This window comes from Calidris pugnax, unplaced genomic scaffold (genome assembly GCF_001431845.1).
Source record: "Calidris pugnax isolate Ruff unplaced genomic scaffold, ASM143184v1 scaffold58, whole genome shotgun sequence".
Classification (NCBI taxonomy): domain Eukaryota; kingdom Metazoa; phylum Chordata; class Aves; order Charadriiformes; family Scolopacidae; genus Calidris; species Calidris pugnax.
The window spans coordinates 6,082,429-6,098,275 of record NW_015090868.1 but is presented as its reverse complement, the minus strand read 5'-3'; the positions used below and the strand labels follow the sequence as shown (position 1 = coordinate 6,098,275).

Genomic DNA, 15,847 nt, shown 5'->3' with positions numbered 1-15,847 from the left:
AAAATCCTGTTCCCTGAGCATCTGAAAAAGAGACAGTTGAGAAAATCCATCCTTCCCAAATCAGCAAAAAGCTGTTTTTTCTCTTGACAGCGGTTTGTATCTTTTCCTTCTGAGGTATTGCACAGACCTGCAGAGAACTTTCTTGCTCTTCACTCGAGTCAGATGATCCAAGTGAGGTCAGGGACACGGCACCCTTCCCTTCCCCGTGGCTGCTCTGCCGTTGCCAAGTGCTTGCAGGCAGCCTCTCCGCCTGTGTGTGGAGTTGTGGGGTTTATTTTATGTCTTTGTTTATTTTCCTGGCAGGAAACTGTGTCTCGGGACCGAGTGACAGCTCCGCCTCTCGCTCTCGTGGCCCTTGGCTCGCTTGGCTCCCGGCAGCAGAGCAGAGCTGGCCGGGCACGGGCAGTGCCGGCTCCACGGTGGGGACCAAACCTAGGAGATGGCCACGGAGGTCATTCAGGATGCTGTGGGAGGACCCCAGCTGCTGTACTGGGGGGCCGGGGTCATCACTCTGCTGATGACGGTTGTGGCCCTCTGCTTCCTGCCCTCCCTGAGGGATTACTGGAGGCAGTGGTGGGTGATGAAGCCGATCCCGGGTGTCAGCCCCTGCCTTCCTGTGCTGGGGAACGCTCTGCTCTTGGAGAGGGATGGACAAGGTAAGGGCAGCTCATGCTGTAGCCCAGCTGTGAGGGGCTTTGCTGGAGGAGCTGGTGAAGTGCTTGGGTGGTCGAGCTGTGGGTGGCTGGGGGGATTTTAGGGTGCACCATCACCTTTACTTCTCTCTGGGGGCTGAGGGGAGCTGTGTGAGAAGCGGGCAGTGGAGGGGAAAGGAGAGAAACTGCCTAAATGTGGGGTTACTCCCAGTCAGAGGTTCAGGCTGACACAGCTGAAGTTTCAATCTGACAGTGGGTTCCAGATGCTGGACTCGGGGCCGTTTCCAGTTGTTGTGGAGGTGGAGCAGGAACGCTGTGGAGCGTGTTTTTTGCGGCAGGAAATGCTGTGTCACAACACAGCCCGCGGCGTCCTTGTGGCCGTTAGCTGCGATCCAAACAAGGCTCTTGGCTTGCAAAGGAAAAATACTTCTTTAAACACTTATCTTCCCCCAGCAGAGCATGTGCAAGGGACTTCCACATGCTGAGCTTCTGTGTCGTTTTCAGAATCAGCTGTGCCTTGGATTTATGCGTTAGATGCAAAAGAATCATTGAATCGTTTTGCTGGCAAGAGATGTTTAACATCATCAAGTCCAACCGTTAACCCAGTACGGCCAAATCCACCACTAAACCATGTCCCTCAGCACCACATCTATGCATCTTTTAAATGTTTCCAGGGAGGGTGACTCAATCCCTTCCCTGGGCAGCCTGTTCCAAGGCTTGACAACACTTTCAGTGAAGAAATTTTTCCTAATCTCCAATCTGAACCTCCCCTGGTGCAACTTGAGGCCATTTCCTCTTGTACCACCACCTGTTCCTTGGGAGAAGAGATTGACCCCCACCTGGCTACCCCCTCCTTTCAGGGAGTTGTAGAGAGGGATAAAGTCTCCCCTCAGCCTCCTTCTCTCCAGGCTGAATACCCCCAGCTCCCTCAGCCTCTCCTCACAAGACTTGTGCTCCAGACCCCTCACCAGCTCCATTGCCCTTCTCTGGACACAGTCCAGCTCCTCAATGTCCTTCTTGTAGTGAGGGGGCCAAAACTGGACACAGCACTCGAGGTGGGACCTCACCAGTGCCCAGTACAGGGGACCACCATCACTTCCCTGGTCCTGCTGGCCACACTATTCCTGATACTTGCCAGGATGCTGTTGGCCTTTTGGCCACCTGGGCACACTGATGGCTCATATTCAGCTGGCTGTTGACCAGCACCCCCAGATCCTTTTCTGCCAGGCAGCTCTCCGGCCACTCGTCCCCAAGCCTGTGGCACTGCATGGGTTAGTTGTGTCCCAGGAGAGTGAGCGACTGGGTCATGGGAGGTGGTGAAGCAAGGACCAGTACAGTGTGGGCATGCACATTGCCCAGTGCTGACACATGCTGAGACATGGTCCCTCTGTTCACCAGGGTTCATGCTGGCATCTCTCCTCTGGACCCAACCCCGTATCTAAATACAGATATGAGAGATCTTTGGTGGAAGTGAGGGCAAGCAGCTTTCCTTGAGGTTGACTTTGGGAAAGCAGAAGCAGTAGCAGGAGCATAGTTGGGGTGAACCTATCTAAGAGGTGGATCTTCTTTTTCTTTTTTTTTTTTTTTCTTAAATCTTCTTAAAAAACAAAACAAAAAAAACCCCATTGCATCTCTCTCCAGAAAGCAATTTGATGGAGACTCTTATGTTCAATGGAGTCTCTAAGCTCCTTTGTTAGCAGGAGTCACATAGCCTCCATGCTTTGGTTAAGTCCATGACCATCTGTCTTTTTTTTTGTTTATTTATGTAAAAATGAGTGAAGTTTGTGTTTTATAATCCTTTTACTTAAAAAAGTGACAAAAAAAAAAAAAGATAGCTCTTAGGAAAAAGGACAATGTTTTATAGCAGAAATAAAAATTACTTTTCATCTGATGGTGGTTTTATTGATTGATATTGGGAGGCAAATGCTGGAAAATTGTGGCATTTTAATCATGGTGATGTTAGGAAAAAATATTTTTTAAAAAAGGCAAAATAATCTGACACTTTTGAGCCTTTTGGATGAGTTGTCATTAGAACTTTGCTTAACAGTAGCAAATGCTGTATTTGGGTATCTATTAGGAAACAGTTTGGTTGTTTTTTTTTCCTTTGATTTGGAGACCTTTGAATTTTCAACTTTGCAGAGCCATTGGAGGGAGTAATTTATTGTTTAATTTGATTTCTGAAAGGGCAAAGGCATGTTTAATCCTTGAATATCCTGATAGCGGAATAGAATTGCAGAATGAACCTGATTGCCCTCTGTGATGAGACAGCTGGAACTGTGAGCAAGGAAAGAGCAGTAGATAGTGTTTAATTTGGTTCAGTGAGGTATTTGATGCCATTTCTGTGTAGCTAGACTCACAAGTTGTGGACTGGATAAGTGGATAATATTATGGGTGGAGAATTGGCTGGGTTGCTGAGCTCACTGGTATGAAGTCCAACTGGAAGCTGGACAACAGTGGTATCTCTCAGGTAGTCCCTGGCAAAAATAATCCTATGAGTCTTTGTGCCCTTAGGGATGGGGACATCTGAATTGCCAAATCCACAGTGGCCCCTTAAGAGGTCACTTACCCTTCAGTAAGGCCAAGAGTGGAGTTTAATCCTGTCAATGAGGTCTCAGATGGGAAAAGGCTTCACGCTGTACTTGGAAAGTAAAGAAGCATCTCAATACAGCATTTTGGCTAGTGTGAAATAAGTCAAAATGTAGACAAAGCCTTGATAAAGTTTGATTTGGCTAATGGTTATGAAGGTACAGAAGGCCCATGCTGCAGTGCTTTGAGGCTGCTTAAATCAAACTGCCTTATTTACAGCTGGGAGGGGTTTCTCCAGAGGAAGGTGTCTTCAAAAGCACAGCCATAAAGAAACACTCCTGCAGTACAGCTAATGGATAGCTGCAAAATATGCTGCGTGGTCATCACAGCAAGATAAAACTACCACAGAAGCAGAATTACAGGGCATATGGTGGAAAAGAGTTCATCACAAAAGTCTTGCTTGCACCTCCCCCCCCTTCCCCCCGCCTCCTTTTTTTGAAAAAATTCTAATCTGCTTTTTTCATTCCAGGTTTTTTCAAACAACTACAAACTTACGTTGAAGAGTTCAGGAGTTGGCCATTATTCAAGCTTTGGTTAGGACCGTTGCCTGTCATGGTTTTGTATCACCCTGACAGTGTGGAGGTGAGTGTGCTTGTCTCCTGTCTATTCTACTGTCATGCCAAGCAGCATCCAACCTGTTAGCTTCTATTCCCTCAGTGTAATTTTTGCAAAAAAAAGGCTTAGACTGATTTTAATTGAGATTGGCCTCTGACCCCGTGCTAAAGAAAGGCTGAAAGCAGAAGAATATAAAAAGCCTAGTCTTGGGGGGAAAGAAATACTGAAGATGGCCAGTAAATTAAAGCAGTGACTTTGTTTTGTACAAAGAAGCATCTCCTTTAGCTTTGTTTTCACATGTGTGAAAAATTCTGCTCCTGAGATCAAAATGGACAAGCAGATAGCAGGGAAGATGGGACCACTGAGATAAGGATAGAAAATTATGAAATGTGTGTCTGTCTGACTTCTGCGTTAGAACTTGGTGGGTCAGTCTTGATGCCATGAAATGTAATTATTAGTTTTGCTACTGGCAGTGATGGTCCTTGAACTGGAAAGGCAGTTGTTTCTTGGTTGGAGAGTTTATTGAAGAGGTGGTGGTACTTGTGAGCTTGATTAAGGCTGAAAACCATTGGGTTTTCTGAGTTCTGCCTGTGACTTTGTAACACAGATTTTTCTTTTTCAGGAAGATAAGGGGAATGGGAGTATTGAGTATTCAATTTTTTCTCAGTATTGGGATAGTTACTGAAGGACTTGAGGGTATGAACTCAATGTTCTCCCTGTGTACCAGCCTGTACTGAAATACTGTGCATTTTAGTGAGGCTCGGGGCACTTCTGTGGAGGAACTGAGGCTGTGTGAAGTAATCTCAGCTGAAGGAATCCCTCTTCATCTAAGAAGTGACTTTTTTCCTCTCCTTTTATTTTTCTGACAGGTTATTCTGAACAGTTCAAAACACATAGAAAAATCGTACCTGTACCATTTCCTGCACCCGTGGCTGGGGACTGGACTTCTGACAAGGTATGGTGAAATGCTATTGCTGGCTTTTTTGAAATGGGTATATGATAGAAAGAGGGCTTGGTGGCAGGAATGCTGTGTGTATCACTGGATGGAGATGTAGAAGTCTTAGTCCTTGTGATGGTCTTGGTTGCTCTTTAGCAGCTAATGTCTAATAAAAATCTTCTGGCGTTATCAGTTTCTTGGCAAATTCGACCCTCGTTACTATTTTGCCCAGAGGCTTGAAATGAATGTGAGTTTTGGGAAGTTGTAGCCTATGGCAAGTGGTGTCTTTCAGTCTTCAGTGTGGGCGTTATGAATGCTGTGATGCGTGTAGAGTGGTCACCTTGTGGCAGAACTGTAACTACGTGCATCGCTTATCTCAGCTGGTGACGTGGCAAACCAGTAGGATGGGCCTGAGGTTGGTGGTGATGCTTTGGGGTGGGATGGGAGAGGATCTACGCTCTGTCCGTCATTTCCCCCATGCAGTGGAGGCCTGTAAGAAGTGAGCCTGGGTAAAAGCACATCAGGAGTGGAGAGAGAGAGGAGTAGTGATGCAAGGGCTTGGTGTCCTCCAGTCTTGGGAGGGTCAAGGAAGGTTTGGTCTGGATCATGTGGATATTCAAGAGTTGGAGCAAGGAGAACATAAATTGGCTTGGGTGCCTTTGTGCCTCTTCTGTGTTTTGGTGAGAAGTTCAAGGTCCCCATGTTAGCAGTTGAGCTTTGTTGCCTGTCTGGAGCCCTCAGGGGTGAACTCCTTGTGCTTTGTGATGGGACCATGGTGTTGTAAACCAGCTGTGATCACATGTTGTGGGAGGTGCAAGTTTATGGGAGAGGATGAAGAATGCCTTTTATCCTGAGTTTCATTCATGGCCCTTAAGAAAGCAGTAGTCAGTAGCAAAGTGCAGAGAACTGAGGTCCATCAGCATCGGGCATGGTGAATCCTCACTGTTAGTCTTCTTCCTTACTGGTTGTTTTCTTCCCAGTAGACTTTTAGAAGTGTTTTGACTTCCTTGTGCTTGCAAAAACATAACGGAGGAGGATGTTCCAGTCTTTGCTGTTTAAGGGCAGTAGTGGTACACAGCAAGCAGATAAGCTGGCCTGAGGAATGCCCCAAATGCAGGTTAAGATGAGTGCACTTCTTAAGATGAGAAGTGGTGTGACAGCTTCCCCTGTAAGCAGAGCTGCCAGCTGTGTCCCTGTGGGGCATGTGGTTCAGAAAAAGCAAACAAGAACCCCCAGGAAGCTGGTGTCACCCACTGTGGCCCTATGCTCTTTCACTGACGTGAGAGGTGGTTGCCTGTCTCCGAGGAAGCACTTTGTAGCCAGGCCTCGAGGCAGTAATTTGGGTAACGTCCAGTTCTCTGCAGTCCTCATTTCCTAGTAAGTGGATGGGGTTGCTCTTTTGGGGAGTGCTATGGACAGGCTGATGTGTCATCTACAGTGTGCCCATCTGTGAAGGTGTTCCAGGCTGTAGGTTTTCACTGTGTACTTCCTGTGATGGTGAGGGTTTTATTTTTGACTTGGAGTTTTTAACCCTTCCATCTCCCTGTTAATTTTGCAGCACTGGAGACAAGTGGCGGTCACGGAGGAAGATGATAACTCCCACGTTCCACTTTGCAATCTTAAATGACTTTTTAGAGGTTATGAATGAGCAAGGAAGTATTTTGTTGGAGAAACTTGAGAAGCATGTTGACAAGGAACCATTTGATATCTTTCTAGACGTCACTCTATGTGCTCTTGATATCATCTGTGGTAAGTTCAGTTATTCAGTTATTGTGGGGGGAGCTGTGAATGACAGCTTGTGGTGACAGAGGATGGGAGCAGTAGTAACTCACTGTGTCCAGGGACTGCATTTCACTTAGCACTCATGAACTGTTGATGATTTCCTCCTCCTAGAAACGGCGATGGGCAAGAACGTGGGTGCTCAGGAGAATAAGGATTCTGAGTATGTTCGTGCTATCTACAGGTAAATGAGCATTTTGCTTGGCTGCTTTGTAGCTGGGCTGGAGTTGATGCTGCTGGTGCCAGGGCTTCATCTGCTGTGAGGTAGGAGAGATGGTCAGGGGGATCATAGATCGATGTAGAAAGCCAAGAAGGCAGGAAAAACTTCTGCAGATTTTGATGCATTTTCTGATGAGCATATGCAATGGGAGGCTTTGAAGAGGGTGTCAGCTGCTATTTAGTTAATCCATTGGTACAGCAGATTAAAAAAAACTGCTGCTCTGCAGCTGATGGCAGTATTTACACCATTAAATGGTGTGTTATAAAAGGGGGGTAGAATTCGAGGGTTTGATTGTCGTTGGTTCCTTGAGTTTTCCCAAGTGGTACCACAAATGGGCCTGAAGTTGGTCTAAATGTAATACTTACTCCTCAGAGTCTGTTTCTGCAGCCAAAAGCATGTGCAAGAGCTGAAAAACACTGACAAACAGCTCTTCCAAAAGTACTCCACTTGTGTTTGAGCATACTTGAAGTCTCATATTCTTTATTTCAAATACTTTCCATATGCTGTCTGGCATGTATGGTATCTGAATAATTAAGTAGGAAAGTAATGCTTTTAGATTGCTGTTTGAGGTCATGGAGCAGATATTTTTGAATAGCCTTTTCAGATTGTACATAACTTTTCAGCGTGGTCAGTGCTTTATTGATGTGGTGTGGGACTGGACCGGGTGACTTAATATGTCTGTTTCAAGAGGATTCCCACTAAATGAGAGTATGCTCTCCTCCTTGGGGATCAGTGCTTAAATACATAAATCACGGTGATGCTGGGACAGGCTACAGAAATGTTGAGATGGTTTGAAATCAGGGAACAAATATGAGCAGCCTTTCCTTCAGATGAGTGGGTTTAAACCCACACAACATGTTAAGTTCCATTTCATTGGGAGAGGTAGAACTTTTTTTGGTTCTTGAAAGTGTACTGTAATTTTTTTTTTTGTCAAGAAATGTTAAATGATGTAACTTCTGTGCCCCTAGGATGAGCGATCTAATCCAACAGCGACAGAAGTGCCCTTGGCTTTGGCCTGATTTTCTATACATGCTGTTCAAGGAAGGAAGAGAGCATGAGAGGAACCTCAAGATCCTTCACAATTTTACAGATACAGTATGGATCCTATTTTTATTTTTATTTTTTTAATGGTACATTCTAATTGTTGGAGCAAAGTCTTGCACTCAGTAGAGAGCTTCCAAATGGGCGTGAGGTTCAGCTCCCTTGATATGCATCTATTAAGAGGTGAACTATCTCTCTGTTGGGATGCTGAGGAATTCCCTGAAAAGAAGACAAGAGCTGACTTCTCCATTGAGAGCTCTGTTGTATTTAAGCATGGGAGTATAGTATTCCAAGGGAGTAACAGGATTTAGGGGTGGGTCTTTGACAACTGAAACAAACAATAGGAGTTCGTTGAACTCTTGTTCTGCCCCAGATGCTCCCCATCTGAATCACCTGCAACAGCTCTCTGCCAAGTTTGGAGTATTAAGCACAGGGCTCTGCTTGGTAATGCCACTTGGTCCAGCCCTCAAATTGAAGCCTGTCTTCATTTTCCCCTTTGTGGAGCAGAGCCACTGAGATGAGCAAACACAAGCAGGTCCCCACATCAGTAGTAAGACACTTTGACACAGAAACTGTTAAGCATATGTCACTGGCTTGGTATAAAATGCAGTATTATCTCACCATGTTAGACTGTGCAGGTAACACCTCTTTCTCTCCCCGAATAGACTCATAGAATGGTTTGGCTCGACCTTAACGATCATCCAGTCCCACCCCCTGCCCTGGGCAGGGACACCTCCCACCAGACCAGGTTGCTCCAAGCCCCATCCAGCCTGGCCTTGAACCCCTCCAGGGATGGGGCAGCCACAGCTTCTCTGGGCAACCTGAGACAGGGTCTCACCACCTTCACAGCAAAGAATTTCTTTGTGATATCTATTCTAAATCTCCTCTCTTCCAGTTTGAAGCCACTACCCATCCTCCTATCACTACATGTCCTTGTAAAAGTCCCTCTCCAGCTTTCCCATAGAACAGCATGGTTCCCACACTATTCTTGCCAATAGTTGCCCTCCCAAATCTACTGTTCAGATGTTACCAGACAGGCTACTCTCCCTGGAAGAGGTCTATGTATCCCACGAAGTCAGTGTATCAATACCCACAACAAAGGAAATAATCTTTGAACTTTCACTGCATATAGCGAGCCACATTGACTCTGCTTTGTTTGCAAATAGTTCATGTTTTGCTGCCTTTTATTGGCAATGGCAGCAGTGAGGCATGAGAGAGGCTTTTGAAGGGACCTAAGGTAACGCTTACTCTCTTCCCATGCTGGGCTGGTGCACTGAGTATAAGAAGCCAAATCTTAGATGATGGCAAAGAAACGGTAAATAATAATAATATCACCTCGTGTAGATGCTGACAGAAAGCACTGAGAGAAAAGGTGGTTCAATACGTGTTTTTATATGTGTATGTTCAGTGAAGGAAACAATGTATATATTTTTTTTTCCCATTCAGTACTTCCTCTGAACGGAATTACATAGTCTGCAGCCTTTGTTTTTAATTATTTTGTTGTTGAGAGCAACACCAGTTTATCAAAGAGTTCTGTTTTGCTGTTATGACAACGGTGGTGACAGCAGGAAATCACCAGGGCTGTGCTTTGACCTAAAAGAGGGAACTTCAACCATTACTCTCATACTGAAGAAAATTTGGGAAGTTTCAGTGTAGTGGCTCCGGCCATGCTGTGTAGCCCTAATGCAGAGTTGTGGGGTGCTCTGGCTTCTTTTCAGTCTCCTGGGTTCCCCAGAGGTTGGAGGTGTGATCCTTTCCTTAGTTATTGGATAGTGAAGAGAATATTTTCTTGGTGACCAATCTGTTCAAATTGTGGAAGTGGTTTTTGATTTGCTGTCGCTATTGTTGGCATTCACGATTGGCTTGTTCCAGATACTCTGGATGTGCTTACACTTCTTGATGATCAACAACTTCTTGGCATAGTTTATCTATTTTCTTGAGCACACAAAGGCTATTCGGGATTCATTCACTGTGTGGGACAAAAGGGGTTGGTCTTATTTCGCCTTCTAACACAAAAAGTCAGTTCAAGTTTGTGAGGTAACGCTAACAGCCATGCTAATGAGCTCACGTAGACTGCTACAGATGGATGTTGTTGTTCTAATAAGTTGCAACAAACCTTTGTGATGTGGACTGTGCGAATGTACTGCATGCATCATGTCTAATTATTCTGATCTCAGGTCATTGCAGAAAAAGCTGCAGAACTTGAAAACACCAAGCAAACGACGCATGATGGAAACTGTGAAGAAAAAGGCTCCAGAAAGAGACTGGCTTTCCTGGACATGCTGTTGAGTGCAACAGATGATGAAGGGAACAAATTGAGCTACAAGGACATTCGTGAGGAAGTGGATACTTTCATGTTTGAGGTACCCAAGGAACTCTTTAGTTTTTTCATTTTTTGGGGGGCTGGTTTTGTTTTTCTTTTTTCCCCCAGGACCTGAGATTCACCTTTTGCAGGTAGTGATGACTCCTTTTCTTAGTTTAGGAGGTTGCTTTTAGTATGAATTTATTTTAGCCCTGGAAGCCTAAGAGGAAATCTCTTTAGGACAGAGACATTTGATCCAGAATTCTTTGCCCTGGCAAAATGTTGGGCAATACACATGTGGCAGGCTCTGCCTACCTGAGCAGGCTCTGCTCATGAAACCAGGTGAGTAATAAGAGCTTAATGGCTGACGTGGCTCCTGTGACAAACCTCATTAATGCTAAAGAGAGTGCGAAATGGTTTTATTGATTTGCACTGCATTTTGTCAGCTGACCTCACGTTTTGTCCCTTGCCACACTGGCTGTAACCTCCTGCTTCTGTCATCAGCTGTGCATTCTCTTGTCTGGTTCCCTGTTGTATGAAGGATCTGAACAAGACTTTCACAAGTTTTCCACATGCTTCCATTAGGTGGACCTGAATTATATGTCAGAAGAGTTTAATTCAGAATTATATTACAGCTGTAGAAACTCTCTTCCCATCTTGCCATTCCTGTACTACTCCATAGCTGGATTTTGAAGAGGTGCAGCATCCTGAACTTCACAACAAATGCACTGTGTTAGTGAACTTTCCCTTTCCCGCTCCCTTCCTGCTCCCTTTCTTTTCTTTCTTTTCCAAGTCTTTATGCAGTGCTGAGAACTGTAGTAGCTGATCCACTCCATAGGAAACCAAGAAGTGTTCCCTCCTATCATCACTGCACTCTGTCTCATTAGACCCTTTTTGGGATAGTTTTGTAAAGGTTACAGATTGTGTCCATTGTGTCTCTCCTGTGGTAGTCGTTGGCCCCCCAGATGTTACATTGCTGACTGGCTGGTAACCAAAAAGATGGAAATATATCTGTTTCATTGTGTAGATACTGATAGTTCATGCAGCTTCTGGGAGGCAGACTAAAGGGATGTTTGCTTGGGTTATTTCAACACTTTTCTCTTTTGGTCAGTTTTCAGGCACCCAACAGAATCCTAGGTCATCTTATACCCTGATAATCAGCATATTGGATAGAGTTCTTCAATCTTGATATTTGTTTTTCTTGTGGTGGTGGGACTAATTAGTCTCACTTTCCACACTACCTGCACACCTAAGTAATTATGAAGCCTGCTTGTGTGCAGGAATAGTGTTAAAATTAATGTCTTTGTAAATCTGGACCTCTAGGGCCATGATACAACAGCAGCTGCTATGAACTGGGCCCTGTACTTACTTGGACGTAATCCTGAAGCCCAGAAGAAGGTTCACAGAGAACTGGACGAAGTGTTTGGTATGTTTCCATTCCCCTTTCATTGGGGTTGTGGTGATGGTTGCATTTGTGAGATGGTGGTTGCATTTGTGAGTGGGGATGTGGCACATTATAGGTCTAGATGTATGTAGAAAGGAAGATGGGAACATGCCTTGTGGCCCTTCTGGAGCTTTCAATAACTAGAGGTGATTGGGACGGGTGCTAGAACATCTGGAGGAGACTACAGCCAACCAAACATCTTGGGTGCAAGGCATGCATGTTTGATATATGTGTGGCACCTTTTCCTTTGTGGTTTTGGTGCATGATGGGAGTTCATGGAGGGAGCTGAGATGAGTTAGTTTAACCAAAACTGGGGAGTTTTGGTCTTGCTTGTTACCCTGTTTGTTTTTGGACAGGCAACACTGAGCGTCCTGTTACAATGGACGATTTGAAGAAGCTTCGATACCTTGAGTGTGTTGCAAAGGAAGCCCTTCGGCTCTTCCCTTCAGTTCCACTCTTTGCCCGTACTTTGAGAGAGGACTGCTATATTAGTAAGTAGTGTCCTGCATTTGCCACTTCCTATCCTGGAAGCATCTCCTCAGTGGGGGTGTTTCCCAAGGAAAGGACAACATTCTTTTATTTTTCAGTGTGCTGTTGTGTATAGAAAGTCACTTAATTTGCTATTCTTTCGATCCTTCTTTTCCTTTTTCCCCTTTTAGGAGGATATCAAGTACCAAAAGGCGCAAGTGTCCTTGTCATAACTTACGCCCTGCACAGAGACCCCGAGATCTTCCCCGACCCGGAGGAGTTCAGGCCCGAGCGATTCTTCCCTGAAAATTGTAAGGGAAGGCACCCCTATGCTTATGTGCCCTTCTCAGCGGGTCCCAGGAACTGCATTGGTAGGTAGCCGAAGTTCAAGCCCTTGTGATGTGACAGTGATGCTTTTGGCGTGGTGACTGTGAAAATTGAAGTCTTGATGTGCCAGCTGGTCATGTCCCCCCACTGCCCAAAATTTTCAAAACCTCCTGGCCTCCAAATTCTGGGCACTGTCTTCCCTGCAAGCCTGATGCCTGTTTCTTCCTAAGGTTTTCCTTTATTCCCAGGAGTCAGTGTCATCCCAGAACTTGTTAGCTCTTCAAATGCCGCTGAGAGACTTGGCATTTACCAGTGCTCACTGTAGAGGTGGTGTTTATATTGTAGGACACATGAAAAGCTGTTCCCTGCACTGATCTTAAGTGCAAGTTGGGAACATCCAGGAATTGCCATGTCATTTACAAAAACTTCTTCTGGGGTTTTGATTTTGTTTGGTTTTTTTTTTTTTTTTTTTTTTTTTTTTCTGGAGGGAGCAGGGTTGCCTTTTGGGTTTTTAATTTGTGTCCTTGGGAATAGGTGCACTTTCCATAAGAACAGCAGACTAGGTCTTTCCACATTCCAAAGAGGAATTTAATTTAATATTATATGTCTAGCTAGTTCCTGGGTGTACAGAAATATGTGGAGGTGAGGTGGTTCATTAATAATATCATTGCAGAAATACATCACTGTATACATATGTACAGACATCCCTCTGTGTGTTATACAGAGGGGAGCACAGAAAAAGTTCTGACCACTGGGTTTTGTGTCCTGTTCCCATTTTTGGTTTCGTTTGAGTGAACTATCTGGATTATGACACTTGGTTTGGTTTCCCTCCTGTTTCCCTGTTCTCCCCTTTCCTCCCCCACCTTTTTCTGCAGATCATTGGTGTGTGTGATGCTTGGTGTTCTTTGAAGGATGGTCAGTCTGTCATTCAGTTGCAGTTCTGTCTCCTTTGCTCCTCCCTGCATATATGGAACAGTGGGATTTGTCTCTCCTTGCAGTCCCTGTGCTGCATCTTCTGTTCTGGTCTTTCATCCATTCCAACCTGCCTAGTCATAGAATCATAGAATGGTTTGAGTTGGAAGGGACCTTAAAGACCATGTCGTTCCAATGCCGCAGCCCCAGGCAGGGACACCTTCCACTTGTTTGTCAACCAGTTGGTCAACAGTCCAAAAGACATGACAAGTTCTGACTGTTTCCTCTTTGCTGTTTGAGTTCTGTGTACTCTGGGAAGGAGAATGTGCTGGGGATTGTCCCAAGAAGGCCAGAGTCGTCATGCAGAGAAAAGTGCTCATTTCAGCAGTATCCATATGACCTCAATTTAGGCCTAAAGCCACTTCTGTTCTCGAGGCAGTCCTTGCTGTTCCTAAGGGTATCTCTGTGAGCATGCAAATGCAGCAGCTGTTGATGCAACCTGACATTAACGTCTCTTTTCTTCCTCTGCCGCGTAATTCGTAGGTCAGCGCTTTGCACAAATGGAGGAGAAAGCTATTCTAGCCCTCATCCTGCGGCGCTTCTGGGTGGAATCATGTCACAAGCCAGAAGAGCTTGGTATAACTGGAGAACTGATTCTTCGTCCAAGTAATGGTATCTGGATTAAGCTGAAGAGGAGGCCAGAGGCTGGACCAGAATGAAAGAAAATTCAAGATTTTATTTTTCCAAAAACTTCTAAGATTTTTAGTCTGAGATATGTTTTTAAATCAGATGTTTTGATTGCAGTCCAGCAACTTATTGAAACTGAAGTTTTTTACTGATTGTTTCATTAAAGATGATGTTGTAATAGCTCTAAATTGCTCTAGTTTTCTAGTACATGTGAACTTCATGTTCATCTTTGAAGTGCTAATCTTTAAACATCAAATCTTAGTGCCTTATCTACTCAGGTGAAACTATTCTATTGCAACAGTGCAAAACCCCTTAAATTATGGTGGTAACAACATGTTATGTGGAGTGATCTGGTTATATCTCATAGCATTTGTGAGGTAACTGATAGTCTCATATCTTTGTATCGTTTTCAGGTTTCTTTGGTTCTGAAAAGTACAAGTGATCAATTCCTTTTACTTGGCACATTTTTTTTCTGTTTTGGTGATGACTGCATCTATGAAGACAAAGCAAATATCTCTGATAGTTTCACTCCTCCTTTGTAAGCATTAACACCAGTTCTCAAATAGTGAATGCTTTGAATTATTTTTTAGCAAGGTGTACCATAAGCATTAATCTGTATAATCATGCCATAAACTAGACAGTGTGGAAGTTACACACAGGATTTCGTACTGACAGAAGCACTGTATTGTTATCAGTTTTGAAAATAAACTTCTTCTGTGCCTCAATACAGAATGAAATTATATCCGTGAAAGTTACATGGCTGAATGCAGGTAAGTTACTGATGGATAATTATTTCTTACCATCAGTTCCTCTGGGGTGATCAATCAACTTGATTTTATTGTGTTAGTCAAAGCTGAAACCATGAGACAGTCTGCTCTTGCCTTCTGGGATCCTGAAGGCAACGTAGATAGTTTCTTGCTGATTGATGTTAAAAAGGTTTTACAGTTATGAAACAAAGTGCTTGTGAAAGATTCCGACTGTACCTTCAGGACAGGTCAAAATGTGCAAGGAACGATACAGCTGGAGAACACGGTCTCCATGACTTTTATGAGCACTGAAGGAAAAGCTGGTGCTAGATCAAACTGAGGTCCTCTAGCTGGTGTGCCCTTTGCTTCAGGGAGAGGATTCTGCCCTCTTTACTCCATTCTGGTGAGACCCCACATGGAGTACTGCATCCAGCTCTGGAGTCCTCAGCACAGGAAAGACATGAACCTGTTGGAATGAATCCAGAGGAGGCCACAAAGATGCTCAGAGGAGCTGGAGCCCCTCTGCTGTGAGGATAGGCTGAGAGAGTTGGGGGGGTTCAGCCTGGAGAAGAGAAGGCTCCAGGGAGACCTTAGAGCCCCTTCCAGTCCCTAAAGGGGGCTTACAGGAGAGATGGGGAGGGACATTTATCAGGGAGGGGAGCAATAGGACAAGGGGGAACAGCTTTAAACTGAAAGAGGGGAGATTTAGATTAGGTATTAGGAAGAAATTCTTTGCTGTAAGGGTGGCGAGACACTGGAACAGGTTGCCCAGAGAAGCTGTGGCTGCCCCATCCCTGGAGGGGTTCAAGGCCAGGCTGGATGGGGCTTTGACCAACCTGGTCTGGTGGGAGGTGTCCCACTGTGTGGAACTGGATGATCTTTAAGGTTCTTTCCAACCCAAACCATTCTATTATTCAACTTCTGCCCTGTGCTTTAGCACTTCTTTTGGCTGGTGTGTGAAACTGGTGAGAAGCTGGAGGTCAGAGATGATACAGCTGATGTGGACTTGTCCACCTCTAATGACTAGCGTGCTACAGAGGTAATCTGCCCTTACTGGTTTTCTTGGCCTTTACAGATTTGTTTGTCTTTCTTTGTGTTCTTTTAACAACACTTAGTGGTTTAATACCTGGGATACTGCTGTGCTTTGTAGAACATCAGAATACTGAGAAAATAATTGCTGTGTTTTCCAA

General features: G+C 44.8%; 1 protein-coding gene across 1 annotated transcript; it reads left to right on the top strand.

Annotated features, from left to right (window-relative positions):
- Window positions 1-332: 332 nt before the first annotated feature.
- LOC106889962 (cytochrome P450 4V2) lies at window positions 333-14,636 on the top strand. Its single transcript, XM_014945487.1, has 11 exons — window positions 333-656; window positions 3,709-3,821; window positions 4,664-4,749; window positions 6,290-6,480; window positions 6,625-6,694; window positions 7,699-7,825; window positions 9,949-10,134; window positions 11,397-11,499; window positions 11,874-12,008; window positions 12,177-12,356; window positions 13,768-14,636. Exons 1-11 carry the CDS (start codon window positions 440-442, stop codon window positions 13,941-13,943), a joined length of 1,584 nt encoding a protein of 527 aa, XP_014800973.1. The 5' UTR covers window positions 333-439; the 3' UTR covers window positions 13,944-14,636.
- Window positions 14,637-15,847: the final 1,211 nt, after the last annotated feature.

Bases quoted from the DNA above. Each gene is read 5' to 3' on its own strand.
- LOC106889962 (XM_014945487.1), top strand. From the start codon at position 440: ATGGCCACGGAGGTCATTCAGGATGCTGTGGGAGGACCCCAGCTGCTG. The intron at 10,135-11,396 runs GTACCCAAGGAA...CTGGACCTCTAG, and splicing joins TGGATACTTTCATGTTTGAG to GGCCATGATACAACAGCAGC. The intron at 12,009-12,176 runs GTAAGTAGTGTC...TTCCCCTTTTAG, and splicing joins GAGAGAGGACTGCTATATTA to GAGGATATCAAGTACCAAAA.